This window comes from Lolium perenne, chromosome 4, assembly GCF_019359855.2.
Source record: "Lolium perenne isolate Kyuss_39 chromosome 4, Kyuss_2.0, whole genome shotgun sequence".
Taxonomy (NCBI): domain Eukaryota; kingdom Viridiplantae; phylum Streptophyta; class Magnoliopsida; order Poales; family Poaceae; genus Lolium; species Lolium perenne.
The window spans coordinates 252,818,029-252,836,536 of NC_067247.2; the positions used below are offsets into that span (position 1 = coordinate 252,818,029).

An 18,508-nucleotide genomic window follows, 5' to 3' on the forward strand; every position below is an offset into this window, starting at 1 on the left:
CTAAAGCCTGAACATTTACCTGGAGAGCAGGTTGGGTACCGAGATGGATGTAAGTCTGACAGTAGAAACACTGATGATCGTCATTGCTGTGTGGAATCAGGGTGGATAGATCGACCAAGAAGAAGACTTTTCAAAAGATAGATCAGGAATTCAGGATCGTAACAACCTGCAGTTTTTCTCTGTGACGTTTGAGCTCTGAGCACTTGCCTCCATGGCTGCCGGCTGGGAAAGTCTGAACCTTTGCATGGAGCTCTGCTTTAGTAAATCAGTACAAGATCTTTTACCAATGGAGCACGCGCACGTCTCTGTGCAGCTAGTGTGTCTACTTCACATGCACAAGCTAACCGACCGGGCCCCCTTGCTTCGTAGAGAGCATCTCTCTCTGACTCTCTGTCTGCACTCAAGGTCTGAAGCACCTGAATGTGGAAAGTTCTTAGCCTTGGCAGGAGATGGAGCGAGGAGCACCTGAATGTGGAAAGTTCTTGCTCTTTCAGTGTGAAAAGTATTATATCGTATCCATGCACACGCCATGGCTCTGCAATGCATGCATGCCTTGCACACTACTACTACATACTTCTGCTGTGCATGGAGCTTTATTCTTCCATGTAAAAGAGGCTCAGGTGCTCAATTCTAATGATGGAGATGAGTACCATGCAAGACTGAAATTTAGGGTGTTAAAATATGTTGCCTACACTTTGCATCAGTTTGAACATTTGCTAAGTTGGTTAGTGCATCAATTCAATGTGCTATTAGAACATACCGCACAACACACACACATATATATAGTTTCCCATTATATATATATAGTTGCTCCTTTAATCCATATCATATCTAATATCTTCTTGAAGCGGAGTTTGAAATATATTCCCTAGCACTTTTCCAGCATCTAGGACTGCAATAAACGGTATAGTGAAGATAACATTAGTGGGATCACGTACGTATACTCCTACGAAATGTATATATCTCCTATGGTTCACCATGGGTGGTCTGACATTGAATCACGTTCACATGCTACAAAAACAACTAAAGTGAAGAAAACGCTATCACTTTTGGTTGATATTTAATCTACACAATTCACCATGGGGAGTTATCTCTGTTGACAACATCGAATTGTGATGGTCAATTTATGTGTTTAATATATGGATTTAACACATGGAAATTACTTCTCACTTATATTAATGAATAAGGACAGCTCGGTTTGGCCATGATATAATGCTCCTGTACAATTGTATCTGTGTAAACATATCATGAAGGTAGCAAACGCAGTTTTTTTGTGTGGATCACAGCACACGTAATTTAAAGGGGTAATTAAAATGCAAGTTTAGACTTTGAAGAGTAGAACAGATGAGAAGGTCCACGCCTGAAACTTGGATCCCATTGATCAGGCTATTTTGACGTTATTTTTTAAGAAAATAGGACGACAATGCAAATATAAATTTGTTGATAAATGAAAGAGATCACATTCTTGGCATCTGCATCAAGAAACGCAAACATCCAAATTTCGCTTCATGTTGGCGTTGGCCATTTTATATGGTGTATTGTAATTTCGCTTCTGAATGTTTGCATCTTTTTTTTAGGGGAATGAATGTTTGCATCTTACATGAAGGGGCCGGGGGACATGAACACCCTTGAACACAAAACTTCTCGAGTCGAGGAGACAAAATGTAAAGCTTTAAACAAGAAAAATAATCTGCTCACATAAAGGCAAGGCGAAAAGTCCACCCAACTTCATCACAAATTAGATTACCTTATAGTAGAAGTAGAGGACAAGAAGCGGAACAGAGGGCACCTGCTACTTGACACACAACTAGAACAGAAAGTGCGATCGATATGGTCGAGACTATTTGTGTAGCTCGATTCCATGCATCGATCAAAAGCTCCAAGCTAAAAAAAACTTGATAATTTACATTGATAGTAGAACACACGCACTACTAATTCAGCACCCGGCCTTCTTGTGGGGGTAACCAGAAGCAAAGCTAGATTGCACCGGCCGTGAGAAACTTGCTGAGTTACATGTTCGTGGCTAGCGGCTACGGTACGGTGCCCTAAAGGTTGTTCGCGGCGAAGAAGGCCTCGACGTCGTCACCATCGTAGTACTCCCTGTTGCGCTGCTGCGAGACGGCTCCGGGAGCGGCCTTCCTCTTCCTGGGCGCCTCGGGGCAGTCCCCGGCCGCGCGGGCCTTGGACCTGCTCGGCGTCCTGCACCCGGCGGCCGACGCCTCCTTCTCGCCGCCGCCGTCCGCCTCGCTGCCGCGCCACTGCTCAAGCGGGAGACCCATGACCCTCAAGAATGGAGATCTCTCTCGCACACTAACACACAGACGACGATTGAACCGGGTCCGGGTGGGGAGACGAACTAGGAAATGTCTGCTTGTGGTGTGGCTCTGCCTGGCTGGACTCGCCGTGGGTTTATATAGAGAGATAGACAACGTACGGATGGACGGATGGATATGCATGTGGGTACAGGGAAACCGATCGGGCATAGGTTGTCCGGAGAGGTATCACCATGATTCGATCGGGGCAGGACCGAATCGGATCGTAACGTGCTCGATCGCGCGCGCGTGGTTCGCTTTATTTTGTCCGGAGCTGCAGCGCGTGTGCACGCCGGCGGCGTGACTTCTCGTCGCCATGCATACAATCTGCTGCTTAATTACGAGCGTCGTTTGGATTAACATTTTGAAACTGCCATTCGTCAGTTCTTCTCTACCGTGAATGCCATTTACAACCAACGGTTATATATGGTGTCATATATATATTTATGTGAGATGTTTAGATGGCCTGTAACGTTTGCTGCTAAATGGTGATGGAGAGTGTAACTGACGATCTTTATTCCTCTCAACGTTCAACTGTCAATTGACTAGGCTAGGAACCCATACCATTGTCTAGGTTCGGGTTGCATCTTAAATAGAACAAAGAGGGCTTTTGCAGGTGTACAAGAACGTCAGTATCGTTTTTTTTTTTTGAGAGGAAGGACGTCAGTATCTTAGTGGTATACTATACCATATCAGGTACTACGTGTCTAGCTTTATTACAGAGTTAAATCCATCGGTAGTCATGAAAGTTGTCAACTAAAATCAGTTTGGTCATTGTACAATGGAAATACGATTTTACGATCACTCAATACGCCTAAGAGCTCCACACACGGTCACCGCTAGCGATGTAGCATAGTATTTGCTGACATGGCACTGAGTGAGACCCACTGTCAGAAAACTTTTTTTTTTGAACAAAGGAGCGCCCTAGAAGGGCCACGAACCTTTCATTAAAGTAACAGAGGAGGTACAAATATGTTACAAAGGACCCCATAAAATGAGAAGAACACACATAGGTCCCTAGCTTTTGTAGGAAAGACCTTGCTAAAAGATCTGAGATTACAATCTAGTCCCTCCTCTTCTCCACAGCGGAGCAGCAAACGCAGCTCGCTGCAGCCATCGACGACGGCGGGGACAGAACCACTTGCCGTCGGCCTGGCAAAGCTCCCAGCGACTGCGTCGATGAAGGGCCTCCAAAAGGAGGTTGAAGACTTGTCGGAGCACACCGGCGTTGAAGAGACCATCTTGGCCAATGAGATCAGCGCCTAGATCATGAACGCTGCAGAAAAGCTCCGTGAAGAAAAGGATCTTGGACCCCAACGCTGCTTCAAAAAATCACTTGGAACACGGCACCACGACGGCAGGGAAGCCAGCCAACCATCAGACCCAATATTACTGCCACGAATCTGGGGAGGTAAGTAGAGATGATATCGATGGCGACGGATCTGAGCACTTGCTGGAGCAGCTTCAAGAGCCTCCACTTTATTACAGCAAGAAGGGGTGGGGATGGAAGGAGCAAGATCCGCCGAGGCAGAATCCCGCCATGGATGCGGCATCAAGGTGGTAGCATGAGATCCACCGATGCTCTTCTCCGTTCCAGGAACAGATCGAAGAACAAGAGGAGAAGCATCACCAGATCCGGATCTGACCACCTCCTTATTCGCCAGGGGAAGGCTAAAAACTACAGAAGCTAAATCTAGAAGAAGCCAGACCTCTCTCCCACCCACCGTCGGCCACCGTGGCCACCGGCGGCGAGGGGGAGAGAGGCCGGCGGAGGGAGCAAAGAGAGGAAGGCTCAAGAAGAGCAATTCTCCACAGGGGTACTGTAGTGTAACGACTAACGAGAGCTACGAGGGGGACAAATGAAGGCTTCACTATCAGAAAACTTAACAGGGAGTTAAGAATACCTAGCTAGAGGAGGGCGTTTTTGCAAATCTCCGATCCCCTTCACTGGCTCTCGAGCGATGCCCTCATGGCGATGCGCCCGCGCTGCCACGTTCTGTCGCCCCGGCATGCTGGCCGTCCCCGGCGACGCAGCTCTCCATAGAAGCTCTGCGTCAACTTGAACTGGAAGAAGAACTCTCCGGTTCTCCACGACCTCGTCATCTCCCACCCGCTGGAGTTGCCCTCGCTCACCATCCAGTGGTTCCCGTCGGAGTCCTCGGCCGCCGCCCGCTCCCACCAGCACGTCCTCGGTACCCACGCCGATGACTCCCCCAACCACCTCATGGTCGTGGACTCTGCTTCCAGTTCCAGTACAGGATGCGCAATAGGTGTTGATAGCCACAAATGTTAAAGAGGACATTTTGTATCACACTTTCATGGGAGAACAGGGCTGATGCAACCATGGTCATGCAAGACTATGACCCTTCCTGTACATCCTGGTATTTTCTTTCGCTCCTTTGTATCATCGGTGCTCAATGCAGTAGGGCATATGCACAGCGCTTTGAGCCAAGATCAGGAACAACATTACTTTCCTTTAAAAGGTAAATGACTGCACCAACGAAACTGCAAACCTGTCACTTCTGATGTTTCGCCTCCTTTTTTAGAACTTTTAGGTTGCTAAAAGATGTTTTTCCTCAAAGTATCAGTCCCAAAATTTTCCCAACATCCTTTGTTACCGTATCCGTATCTCGGTGCAGGACCTTACATACCTTATTCCGGTTGTCTCCAATTGAATTTATACCCAGTTACAAATGTTTTTTTTATCAATGTAACCATTTAATTGGCTGCAGCTGAATTTATAACCAGTTACAAAATGTTTTACTAGTTCCTGGTACTTCTGAAATCCCTGTATTGTACTGTTGAACCACAATTATTTGATCTAATTTTAGATTTATCGATCCTAGATAATATGTACATGTGTTCATACTACTCCTTACTTTACCACAACTTTACTATTGCTTTATCCTTACAATGTTTTTGTTCAACCAAAATTATGCCATATGATACAAAAAAAATTGTTATTAAACTACGGCAATGACATGCAGGGTATCATCTAGTAATCATAACAATGCTCAACTCTCCCATATCTGGTTCTTTTGGTTACGCTAATCAGGCTAGATACTTATTATTGCACCAGAAACTTGTATGTCATTTTTCTTTAATCTTCAAACTTGTAGGCTGGTCCCTCTGGAGTCTATGGGAGATGAGGAATGATTGTGTCTTCAACAATGCTACACCCAATCGCCATGAGCTGGCCCGTTCTATCCTCGACGAAGCAAAGCTGTGGCTCCTTGCCGGTGCCAAGGAGCTGGGCAGGGGGTCGTTTACTTCTCCATACTAGACCACCTAACGCTTGGGGCTGGACTTGTACAGTTTTTTCCTTTTGCTTTCTCTTGGCCTTTGCCTTGTACAGTTTACATCTTCTTGATGTCGTCTTCTAATATATAATGACACACACTTTAGTTGAAGATGTTGCTTGGCACCGGAAAGATGACAACCTACTTGGATCTATTGGCGACGACTGCAAGCTCATGATTTGGGACTTGTGTACAAACAAACCAGAACAATCTGTAGTTGCAAACCAAAAGGAAGCAAGTATGGTTGATTCCAGTGTTGCTGAGCTAAATGTTTATCTGAGTTCAGAGATAGCTGAAGTCCTACAGTTTGTTCTGTCTTCCTCCTCTCCTTCGAGGCGGCGCTGGTTCGCGGCGGACTGGAGCGGGGGTAGAGCCACGGTGGCACGGTGAGCTGCGCCGGCGAACAAGCGCAGGCGAGGCTCGGGTTAGCTATGGGGGCACAAGCAGGTGCAGGACGGCGTCGAGAAGGGGAACCGCAGGAGGAGGTTGAGGCGTAGCCTCGCCGGATATCGGCAGCGCTGGGGACGGCCGGCATCGGCCAGGGCGGCAGCAGGCGGCGGCGCGGGCGCATAGCCAAGAGGGGATCGCTCATGACCCAGGGAAGGGGATGACAGTTTTGCAAAAACGTCCTCCTCTAGATGTGCGTTGTCATCTCCCTGTTATGTTACCTGACATTGGGTCCCACTGAATGCCATGTCAGTAAATACGATGCTACGTCGCTAGCGGTGACCGTGTGTGAATCTCCGATGCGTATTCAATGACCCTAAATTCGTATTTTCATTGTACAATGACCAAACTGAATTTGCTCATCAAGTTCCATGACTACTGATGAATTTTACTCCTTTATTACATGTCTAGCATCCCCTTTAATCTTAACTACCGATAGGTAGGAGAACACGAACCGGTTTTCCGCTCTTCCATTCGCGAGAGGCGGCCGTGGCCAGTTTCCTCCCGATCTCGTCCAGCCAAGGCGTTGCCCCAGGTCCCCTCTCCCTTTGCTCGCTGCTCCCGCAGCGGCATGACGAAGGGGGACCTCGTACCTCCTTTCTGGCATAGTAGCTAGGGTTAGGTTTTGTTTCCATTGGTGCGCCATTAGGGTGGTGGGAGAGGGCTAATAAATCTTCTTCAACTCTACTCTCACACCGGCGACGGCTTTCTAGGCTACGTCTCGGAGTTGATGGTAACGTGTGTTGTTCGGTCCTTCAGATCGACAGCTTGGTCTTCTCGCCGTTCTTCAGGTCTGACGAGATCAGTTTCTCAGTGTGTCACTGGCGTTCGTTGTTATCCGCAACGACGCCGGTGGCCGGGGGTGAGGTGGTTCTTCTGGAGCGAAGATGTTGGTCTACATGTGGTGGATATGTCATTCTTCTCCGGCTTCATCGACGGGACGCGGCATATCTTCTTCCAAGATAGCACGGGGACGTCCCACGGTCGATGTGCCACAACGACATGTGCCTCATTGCTTGCATCAGGTCTGTTCATCGACTCACAAAACCTCGTTGGCTAGAGTGCCCTTTTGGATATTGCAATGGTGGAGGCTCGACGTCTCCTCCCGTGTCCGTCTCGGCGACGCTAGCGGAGTTGGGCGGCGGCCGCTGGCTTCGGTGGTTGTAGGAAACCCTAGGAATCGTTTTGCATTTCTCGATCTTTTAGGATTTTTCAGCAAGTTCAGGATAATTATTTTATCTCGGTTTGTCTTTTAGTTTCTTCATGTGTTGCTTCATGTAACTTGATTTTCGTTTAATGAAATATATGTGATTCACTAGTAGAAAACAACCTTTCGTCAGGAGCCTTTGGTCCCGGCCGTGTCCTAGGCCGGGACCAAAGACCTGGCCACGTCGCCCCGTATCCGCCCAATCGTACGGCACCCATAGGTCCCAGTTCGTTAGGATGTATTTGTCCCGGTTTGTATCCCAAATTGGGACTAAACGGTTTTGCGGCACGCTGCACCTGCGGCACCCCCTTTAGTCCCGGCTGGTGACATGCACCGGGACTTAAAGTCAAAAGCTTCGTTCCCGTGGAAGCCGATCGTCGCGTCGCCATTACTGGCCAGCGTCGAAATCGAGCGTCACGCTTGCGGGAATCTGAGCAGCTAGAGTCGGCGCTGCCAGCCACGGGAATTGATCACTCGGTGGCTGGCCCTATTCATCTTCATCTTCCATTCCTTTATATACTCATCTTCTCCACCATTTCCACACACAACATTCATCCACATCTCATCTCCTTGATACGTCTCAAACGTATCTATAATTTCTTATGTTCCATGCTAGTTTTATGACAATACTCATATGTTTTATATACACTTTATGTCATTTATATGCATTTTCCAGCACTAACCTACTAACAAGATGCCGAAGCGCCAGTTCCTGTTTTCTGCTGTTTTTGGTTTCAGAAATCCTACACAGGAAATATTCTCGGAATTGGACGAAACAAAAGCCTAGGGTCTTATTTTCCACGGAGCTTTCCAGAAGACCGAAGGAGATACGAAGTGGGGCCACGAGGTGGCGACCCCACCAGGCGGCGCGGCCAGGAAGGGGCCCGCGCCGGCCTATGGTGTGGGCCCCACGTGAGCCCTCCGACTCTGCCCTTCCGCCTACTTAAACTCTCCGTCGCGAAAACCCTATTACCGAGAGCCGCGATACGATAAAAGTTCCAGAGACGCCGCCGCCGCCAATCCCATCTCGGGGGATTCAGGAGATCGCCTCCGGCACCCTGCCGGAGAGGGGAATCATCACCCGGAGGACTCTAAATCACCATGATCGCCTCAGGACTGATGTGTGAGTAGTTCATCCTTGGACTATGGGTCCATAGAAGTAGCTAGATAGTTGTCTTCTCCTCTTGTGCTATCATGTTTAGATATTGTGAGCTGCCTATCATGATCAAGATCGTCTATTTGTAATGCTACATGTTGTGTTTGTTGGGATCCGATGAATATGGAATACTATGTCAAGTTGATTATTGATCTATCATATATGTGTTGTGTATGATCTTGCATGCTCTCCGTTGCTAGTAGAGGCTCTGGCCAAGTTGATACTTGTAACTCCAAGAGGGAGTATTTATGCTCGATAGTGGGTTCATGCCTCCATTGAATCTGGGACAGTGACAGAAAGTTCTAAGGTTGTGGATTTGCTGTTGCCACAAGGGATAAAATATCAATGCTTTATCTAAGGATATTTGTGTTGATTATATTACACACCATACTTAATGTAATTATCTTTTGTTTGCAACTTAATACTGGAAGGGGTGCGGAAGCTAACCCGAAGGTGGACTTTTTAGGCATAGATGCATGCTGGATAGCCGTCTATGTTATTTTTCGTAATGCCCTAAGTAAATCTCATATTAGTCATCATGATATGTATGTGCATTGTTATGCCCTCTCTATTTGTCAATTGTCCAACTGTAATTTGGTCACCCAACATGCTATTTATCTTATTGGAGAGACACCACTAGTGAACTGTGGACCCGGTCCATTCTTTTACATCTGAATACAATCTACTGCAATCATTGTTCTCTGCTGTTCTTCGCAAACAAACATCATTCTCTACACCATATGTTTAATCCTTTGTTTACAGCAAGCCGGTGAGATTGACAACCTCACTGTTAAGTTGGGGCAAAGTACTTTGATTGTGTTGTGTAGGTTCCACGTTGGCGCCGGAATCCCTGGTGTTGCGCCACACTACACTCCTCCACCAACAACCTTCACGTGGCCTTCATCTCCTACTGGTTCGATAACCTTGGTTTCTTACTGAGGGAAAACTTGCTACTGTACGCATCACACCTTCCTCTTGGGGTTCCCAACGGACGTGTGCTTCACGCGTTATCAAGCTCTTTTTCTGGCGCCGTTGCCGGGGAGATCAAGACACGCTGCAAGGGGAGTCTCTCACATCCAATCTCTTTACTTTGTTTATTGTCTTGCTTTACTTTATTTTATTTTTATTTTGTTTGCTTTCTTTATATCAAAAATACAAAAAAATTAGTTACTTGCATTTATTTTATTTTATTTACTGTCTTGTTTGCGTTCTTTATATCAAAAACACAAAAAATTAGTTACTTGCATTTACTTTATTTACCTTTTGTTTATTTCATCATGCTTTCCTCTAAGTTCACTCTTAAAGATATGTCAGTGGGGCATGGGTCTATCATTGGAAGAGATAATATAGAAGAATTTTTCACTCATGTTAGTACAGTTAAAGATTTTGAAGATAGACACTTGGTAGAACTTGCTCCTACTTATGAAATTGCTACTGCCTCTTTAGTACACATGTTGGAAGCTAGACTTGTTAATCTCAACCCACGAATGCAACATATGTTTGTTACACTCTGTGATATGGAAGAAGGAGAAAAGAAAGAGTTTGTTTTAGAAACCCTTCTTAAAGAATTCGATGATGTAGCTAGAGAAGCTAGAAAAATCTTTATTAAACATAAGATGCTTGGATTTTATACCAATTTTGCAAATACCCTTGAAAAGATGGAAAAAGATAGACTAAAGTAATCTAATAAAGTCAATTGTGAGGGGGAGATTAAAGTACCAATACCTTGTAAGTTCTTAGGAATGCACGAGGCACTAGAAAAGAATTTTGATCGGATTGTTCCTGAAAATTTATTTGAGGAGGGTAGTAAGCCTAAAAGTAATGAAAGAGGAGCCTCTGCAACTTACATAGATAAGATACAATGCATTGTTGGGAAAACTCCCAACTCCTCTGTTAATGCTTCATCTCTTGATAATACTTGATTCACATTTTCTGCGCCTAGCTGAAAGGCGTTAAAGAAAAGTGCTTATGGGAGACAACCCATCATTTTACTTCCGCAATTTTGTTTTATATTTGAGTCTTGGAAGTTTTTAATACTGTAGAAACCTCTCCTTATCTTTATTTTATTGCATTGTTGTGCCAAGTAAAGTCTTTGATAGTAAGGTTGATACTAGATTTGGATTACTGCGCAGAAACAGATTTCTTGCTGTCACGAATTTGAGTAGGTCTCTCTGTAGGTAACTCAGAAAAATCAGCGAAAATTCATGAGTGATCCTCAGATATGTACGCAACTTTCATTAAATTTTAGCTTCTTCATCTGAGCATGTTAAGTGTCTCTAAAAAATTCGTCTTTACGGACTGTTCTGTTTTGACAGATTCTGCCTTTTATTTCACATTGCCTCTTTTGCTATGTTGAATGGATTTCTTTGTTCCATTAACTTTCAGTAGCTTTGAGCAATGTCCAGAAGTGTTAAGAATGATTGTGTCACCTCTGAATATGTAAATTTTTGATTATGCACTAACCCTCTAATGAGTTTGTTTTGAGTTTCGTGTGGAGGAAGTTTTCAAGGGTCAAGAAAGGAGGATGATACAATATGATCAAGAAGAGTGAAAAGTCTAAGCTTGGGGATGCCCCCGTGGTTCATCCCTGCATATTTCAAGAAGACTCAAGCATCTCAGCTTGGGGATGCCCAAGGCATCCCCTTCTTCATCGACAACTTATCAGGTCACCTCTAGTGAAACTATATTTTTATTCCATCACATCTTATTTGCTTTACTTGGAGTGTTTGTTTGTTTTTTTTTGTTTGAATAAAATCGGATCCTAGCATTATTTTTTTGGGAGAGAGACACGCTCCGCTCGTTCATATGAACACTGGTGTTCTTAGCTTTACTTTTAATGTTCATGGCGAAGGTTGAAACTGCTTCATTCATTGTTATTTGGTTGGAAACAGAAAATGCTTCATGTGGTAATTGGTATATAGTCTTGAATAATTTGATACTTGGCAATTGTTTTGCTCAATAGATCATGTTTAAGCTCTTGCATCATGTGCTTTGCACCTATTAATGAAGAACTACCATAGAGCTTGTTGAAATTTGGTTTGCATGATTGGTCTCTCTAAAAGTCTAGATATTTTCTGGTCAAGTGTTTGAACAACAAGGAAGACAGTGTAGAGTCTTATAATGCTTGCAATATATTCTTATGTAAGTTTTGCTATACCAGTTCATACATGTGTTTGCTTCAAACAACCTTGCTAGCCAAAGCCTTGTACTGTGAGGGAATGCTTCTCGTGCATCTAAAACCTTGAGCCAAAACCTATGCCATTTGTGTCCACCATACCTACCTACTATGTGGTATTTCTCTGCCATTCCAAAGTAAATTGCTTGCGTGCTACCTTTAAAACTTTATTCCTTGTCTTTGCAATACATAGCTCATGGGAAAATAGCCTTAAAAACTATTGTGGTAAAGAATACGTAGCTTATGTATCTTATTTCTTATAAGTTGCTTGTTGAGCAGTAACCATGTTTCTGGAGACGTCATCAACTATTGCACTTTTGTTGAATATCATGTGAGTTGCTATGCATGTTCGTCTTGTCTGAAGTAAGGGTGATTTATCATGATCAAATGGTTTGAGTATGCATATTATTAGAGAAGAACTTTGGGCCACCAACTAAAGCCTTGTATCATGGTGGAAGTTTCAGTTTGGACATTAATCCTCAATCTCTTATGAGAATATTATCCGTTGTTGAATGCTCATGCATTAAAGAGGAGTCCATTATCTGTTTTCTATGTTGTCCCGGTATGGATGTCCTCAAGTTGAGATCTATCAAAAACGAGAAATCAAATGCGATCTATCTCCTTGGACCTTTGTATAGGCGGCATAGAGGTACCCCTTTGTGACACTTGGTTGAAACATATGTAATGCAATGATAATCCATGGAAATCCGAGCTAATTAGGACAAGGTGCGAGCACTATTGGTATTCGATGCATGAGGCTTGCAACTTATAGGATGTCTTATGCATAACACATATGAATTATTACTACCGTTGACAAAATTGTTTCTATGTTTTCAAAATAAAAGCTCTAGCACAAAAATAGTAATCCCTGCTTCCCTCTGCGAAGGGCCTTTCTTTTACTTTATGTTGAGTCAGTTTACCGATTTCTTTCTATCTTAGAAGCAAACACTTGTGTCAACTGTGTGCATTGATTCCTACATACTTGCTTGTTTGCATTCATCATATTACTTTGTGTTGACAATTATCCATGAGATATACATGTTGAAGTTGAAAGCAACTGCTGAAACTTATATCTTCCTTTATGTTGCTTCAAAACCTTCTACTAAGAATTTATTGCTTTATGAGTTATCTCCTATGCAAGTCTTATTGATGCTTGTCTTGAAAGTACTATTCATGAAAAGTTTTTGCTATATGATTCAGTTGTTTAGTCATTGTCTTTACCATTGCTTCGAATCACTTCATTCATCTCATATGCTTTACAATAGTATTGATCAAGATTATGATAGCATGTCACTTCAGAAATTATCCTTGTTATCGTTTACCTACTCGAGGGCGAGTAGGAACTAAACTTGGGGATGCTTGATACGTCTCAAACGTATCTATAATTTCTTATGTTCCATGCTAGTTTTATGACAATACTCACATGTTTTATATACACTTTATGTCATTTATATGCATTTTCCGGCACTAACCTATTAACGAGATGCCGAAGCGCCAGTTCCTGTTTTCTGCTGTTTTTGGTTTCAGAAATCCTACACAGGAAATATTCTCGGAATTGGACGAAACAAAAGCCCAGGGTCTTATTTTCCATGGAGCTTTCCAGAAGACCGAAGGAGATACGAAGTGGGGCCATGAGGTGGCGACCCCACCAGGCGGCGCGGCCAGGAAGGGGCCCGCGCCGGCCTATGGTGTGGGCCCCTCGTGAGCCCTCCGACTTTGCCCTTCCGCCTACTTAAACTATCCGTCGCTAAAACCCTATTACCGAGAGCCACGATACGAGAAAAGTTCCAGAGACGCCGCTGCTGCCAATCCCATCTCGGGGGATTCAGGAGATCGCCTCCGGCACCCTGCCGGAGAGGGGAATCATCACCCGGAGGACTCTACATCACCATGATCGCCTCCGGAATGATGTGTGAGTAGTTCATCCTTGGACTATGGGTCCATAGCAGTAGCTAGATGGTTGTCTTCTCCTCTTGTGCTATCATGTTTAGATCTTGTGAGCTGCCTATCATGATCAAGATCGTCTATTTGTAATGCTACATGTTGTGTTTGTTGGGATCCGATGAATATGGAATACTATGTCAAGTTGATTATTGATCTATCATATATGTGTTGTTTATGATCTTGCATGCTCTCTGTTGCTAGTAGAGGCTCTGGCCAAGTAGATACTTGTAACTCCAAGAGGGAGTATTTATGCTCGATAGTGGGTTCATGCCTCCATTGAATCTGGGATAGTGACAGAAAGTTCTAAGATTGTGGATGTGCTGTTGCCACTAGGGATAAAACATCAATGCTTTGTCTAAGGATATTTGTGTTGATTACATTACGCACCATACTTAATGCAATTGTCTGTTGTTTGCAACTTAATACTGGAAGGGGTGCGGATGATAACCCGAAGGTGGACTTTCTAGGCATAGATGCATGCTGGATAGCGATCTATGTTATTTGTCGTAATGCCCTAAGTAAATCTCATATTAGTCATCATGATATGTATGTGCATTGTTATGCCCTCTCTATTTGTCAATTTCCCAACTGTAATTTGTTCACCCAACATGCTATTTATCTTATTGGAGAGACACCACTAGTGAACTGTGGACCCCGGTCCATTCTTTTACATCTGAATACAATCTAATGCAATCATTGTTCTGTGCTGTTCTTCGCAAACAAACATCATTCTCTACACCATACGTTTAATCCTTTGTTTACAGCAGGCCGGTGAGATTGACAACCTCACTGTTAAGTTGGGGCAAAGTATTTTGATTGTGTTGTGCAGGTTCCATGTTAGCGTCGGAATCCCTGGTGTTGCGCCGCACTACACTCCTCCACCAACAACCTTCACGTGGCCTACATCTCCTACTGGTTCGATAACCTTGGTTTCTTACTGAGAAAAACTTGCTGCTGTACGCATCACACCTTCCTCTTGGGGTTCCCAACGGACGTGTGCTTCATGCGTTATCACTCCTCCACCATTGCAAAAATAGTTCTCCTCTTCGTCGATGTTTGACACTCAATGGAGCACCTTGCGCGTGACCCGGCTCCTCGAACTCGGATGTACCTGATACGTACCAAACGTATCTATAATTTTTGATGCTTCATGCTTGTTTTGTTACAATTCTTATATGTTTTATGTGCACTTTTCCACACTTTTTAGCATCTTCTGGGACTAACCTATTAACACAGTGCTGCAGTGCCAGTTCCTGTTTTCTGCTGTTTTTGTGTTTCAGAAAAGTTGTACATGAAAGTTTCTCAGAATTGGACGAAACAAAAGCCCGGAGTCTTATTTTTCCGGGACGAAGACGGAGCCAGAAGGACACGCGCAGGAGAGCTGCCACGTGGCAGTACAAAGGGCAGGCGCGGAACCACCCTTGGTCGCGCATGGTCCATGTACTGGCGCCTCGTCGCCCCGTTTGCTCCGCCCTTCCTCCTATTTATTCCTCATATCGGGAAAACCCTAGGGACACGAGCCTCCATCCACGAAAAGTTCCGACACCGCCGTCAACCGAAACCCTAGTTTGGGAGGGTTCTGCAGTCCATCCCGGCAACCTGTCGGAGAGGGAAATCACCGCCGGAGACCTCTACACCACCATGTCTTCATCCGAGGTGATGCATGAGTAGTCCTCCACGGGACCATGGGTCCATAGCAGTAGCTAGATGGTTGTCCTCTCCTTGTTGTGCTTCATGTATAGATCTTGTGAGCTACCTAACATGATCAAGATCATCTATTTGTAATTGTTACATGTTGGTCTGATGTGGATCCGATTTATAGAGAGATTGCTTTGGTTGAGATTATGTATTATGATATTATGATCTTGCATGCTCTCCGTTTCTAGTAGATGCTCTGGCCAAGTAGATGCTAGCGACTCCAAGAGGGAGTATTTATGCTCGATAGTGGGTTCATGCCTCTATTTAACCATGAGAAGTGACCTTGTTCTCTACGGTTGTAGATGTGATGTTTCTACTAGGGAGAAAATGGCGATGTTCTATTCAAGGGTAGTTTAATCGTTTACTTTACACACATTTCTTAAAGCGATAGTCCATTGCTTGCAACTTAATACTGGAGGGTGTCGCGGATGCAATCCTGAAGGTGGATTATTAGTCATAGATGCAGTTGGATTACGGTCTATGTATATTGTTGTAATGCCCGCATACTTTTATAGCATGTATTATGCACCAAACATTAGCGTAGAATCTCTGTTTGTCAATTGCCCATATGTAATTTGTTTACCCAGCATATTTATTTATTGGGGAGGCGCCTCTAGTGAACTGTGGACCCCGGTCCTTCTTCTTTTAATTGCAATCTTCTACAACATTTTCCTGTTCTGTTCTCTGCAAACAATTCTTCTTTCACACGGTTCATTTAATCCATTGTTTTCAGCAAAACCAGTGAGCTTGACAACCTCGCTGAAAGTTGGGGACAAAGTACTTGGTTGTTTGAGTGCAGGTCTCCACGTTGCAGCTGACACCGGCAGTGCGCCCTGCCACGAGTTGGTTCGCAACACCTCGGGAGAGAACATTTTTCTCCTATTGGTCGATAAACCTTGGTTTCTTACTGAGGGAAAACTATCTGTTGTTCTCATCGTACCTTCCTCTTGGGGTTCCACTCAATGTTGCGCATAAATTCTCCTTCATCAACTCCGCGCTCAGCAGTACCACCTGATGGCGGATGGATGTCGTTCAAGGTCACGATCGGTCTCCGTGCAAGAAGGGTGGAGAACTGGATCCGCGCCGTGCAGAGGGACTATCTCGACAACGCACCAATCAAGTGCGTCGTCTTGGATTGTGAGTTCACCAACTCTCGCGAGGGTGATCAGCGCGCCGCCGTCCTTCAACTCTCGGCGGAGTCCGAGAATTTGGTATTCCTAATTTGTCATGCTGATGAAGTGACACAACTTCTCATGGAGTTCTTGCAGGACGGGACCATCAGATTCTACGGCGAGGCTATCGGCAAGGATTGTGAGATGCTGAGTCCGTACGGTATTCATATTACTTATGCGTATGACCTCTAGAAGATAGTCCCGAATCCCACAAATAATCATATTCCGAATCTATATGATCTAGCGAATTCTATCATTGGGACAAATCTTGATAAGAAGAAGAGGAAGAAGTACAAGAAGAAGGACTCCGCACAAGAAAAAGATGATGAACTCATATGTTCCATTAAGCTACGAGCATATGCGCTATGCCGCGTTGGACGCTTGTCTGTGCTTCGAGATGACTAGGAGTTATTGGCAGCTAGTTGGCTACAATAGCCATGTTGATCGTCTCAACATTTAAAGAACTACGTGTCTTTCTATAAAGAACTATGTGTATGAACAATGTGTCTTTCAATATATATCGAACTATGTGTATGAACTAGCGACATATTTCCTTGTGTATTTTACGTCTCTGCATTCACTCCATGCCGCCTCCTCCACGTCGACCTCCATCACCATCACGCTGCACCCGGCGCTCCACCATCACACTGCAACCGAAGAAGATATATCGAACTATGTGTATGAACTAGCGACATATTTCCATGTGTATTTTACATATGTGTATTCACTCCATGCCGCCTCCTCCACGTCCAACTCCATCACTATCACGCTGCACCTGGCACTCCACCATCACGCTGCAACCGAAGAAGATATATCGAACTATGTGTATGAACTAGCGATATATTTCCTTGTGTATATTACATCTCTACATTCACTCCATACCTCCTTCTCCACGTCCACCTCCATCACCATCACACTGCACCCAGTGCTCCACCATCACGCCGCAAACGAAGAAGATATATATATCGAACTATGTGTATGAACTAGCGATATATTTCCTTGTGTATTGCATTCACTCCATGCCTCCCCCTCCATGTCCACCTCCATCACCATCGTGTTTCTTGTATCTCTGCATGCCGCCACCTCCACGTCCATCTCCATCACCATCACGCTGCACCCGTTGCTCCACCATCACACTGCGGTTTACAGATTTGAAGATATTAATTATTTGGTTATATTATATGAATAATGCATATATTATTTTCTAATAATAATAATAACATAAATAAAAACATAATTATTTCATATCCAAATTCCTCACATTTTTTTAATAATAAAGCATATGTTATTTGTCCAATTGCGGTTTACAGATTTCAATATACTCCGTATTAATTATTTGGCCATATTATATGAATAATGTATATATTATTTGCTAATAATAAAAAAATTAATAAACACATAATTATTTCATATTCAAATTCCTAACATTTTTATAATAATAAATCATATATTATTTGTCCAATTGCGGTTTACAGATTTCAAGTTATTAATTATTTGGCCATATTATATGAATAATGCATATATTATTTGATAATAATAAAAAATTAATAAAAACATAATTATTTCATAATCAAATTTCTCACATTTTTCTAATAATAAAGCATATATTATTTGTCGAATTACGGTTTACAGATTTTAAGATATTAACTATTTGGCCATATTATATGAATAATGCATATGTTATTTGCTAATAATAATAAAAAATGAATAAAAATAATTATTTCATATTCAAATTCCTCACATTTTTCTAATAATAAGGCATATATTATTTGCCCAATTCAGTTTACATATTTTTTTTGGTTTCAAAAAATACAGAAATGTGACACAATGGTATAAGAGTTAATATGATTGATATGGTAGTATTTACAACAAGGTACAATCACATTCGCGGGAGCGCAACAGGAGTAGTGTGCGGATGGGTGACGACCGAGAAGTCATGACCAAATCTACAATTTAATTACATATTAAGTGTAATTAGTATTAAAAATGGTCAAAGTGAGAGAGTAACAAGTCAAACAAAAAGAAATTAGAAAAATGAAAAACATAATTATTGAAAATAATAGTTAGTCCAGGTTGGGATTACGAGCCGGGACTAAAG

At 43.5% G+C, this 18,508-nt stretch overlaps 2 protein-coding genes across 2 annotated transcripts; one reads left to right on the forward strand and one right to left on the reverse strand.

The window, feature by feature from the left end:
* Positions 1–1,890: 1,890 nt before the first annotated feature.
* On the reverse strand, positions 1,891–2,362 carry LOC127329952 (uncharacterized). The gene has a single exon (XM_051356342.2). It carries the CDS (start codon positions 2,277–2,279, stop codon positions 2,046–2,048), a length of 234 nt encoding a protein of 77 aa, XP_051212302.1. The 5' UTR covers positions 2,280–2,362; the 3' UTR covers positions 1,891–2,045.
* A 13,901-nt stretch (positions 2,363–16,263) lies between these two features.
* Positions 16,264–16,602, forward strand: LOC139839334 (uncharacterized). Its single transcript, XM_071829382.1, has one exon. The coding sequence runs from the start codon at positions 16,264–16,266 to the stop codon at positions 16,600–16,602; it is 339 nt and encodes a 112-aa protein (XP_071685483.1).
* Positions 16,603–18,508: the final 1,906 nt, after the last annotated feature.

What these genes read in the sequence shown, in the direction of transcription:
- LOC139839334 (XM_071829382.1), top strand. Translation starts at nt 16,264, where the DNA reads ATGTCGTTCAAGGTCACGATCGGTCTCCGTGCAAGAAGGGTGGAGAAC.
- LOC127329952 (XM_051356342.2), bottom strand. Translation starts at nt 2,279, where the DNA reads ATGGGTCTCCCGCTTGAGCAGTGGCGCGGCAGCGAGGCGGACGGCGGC.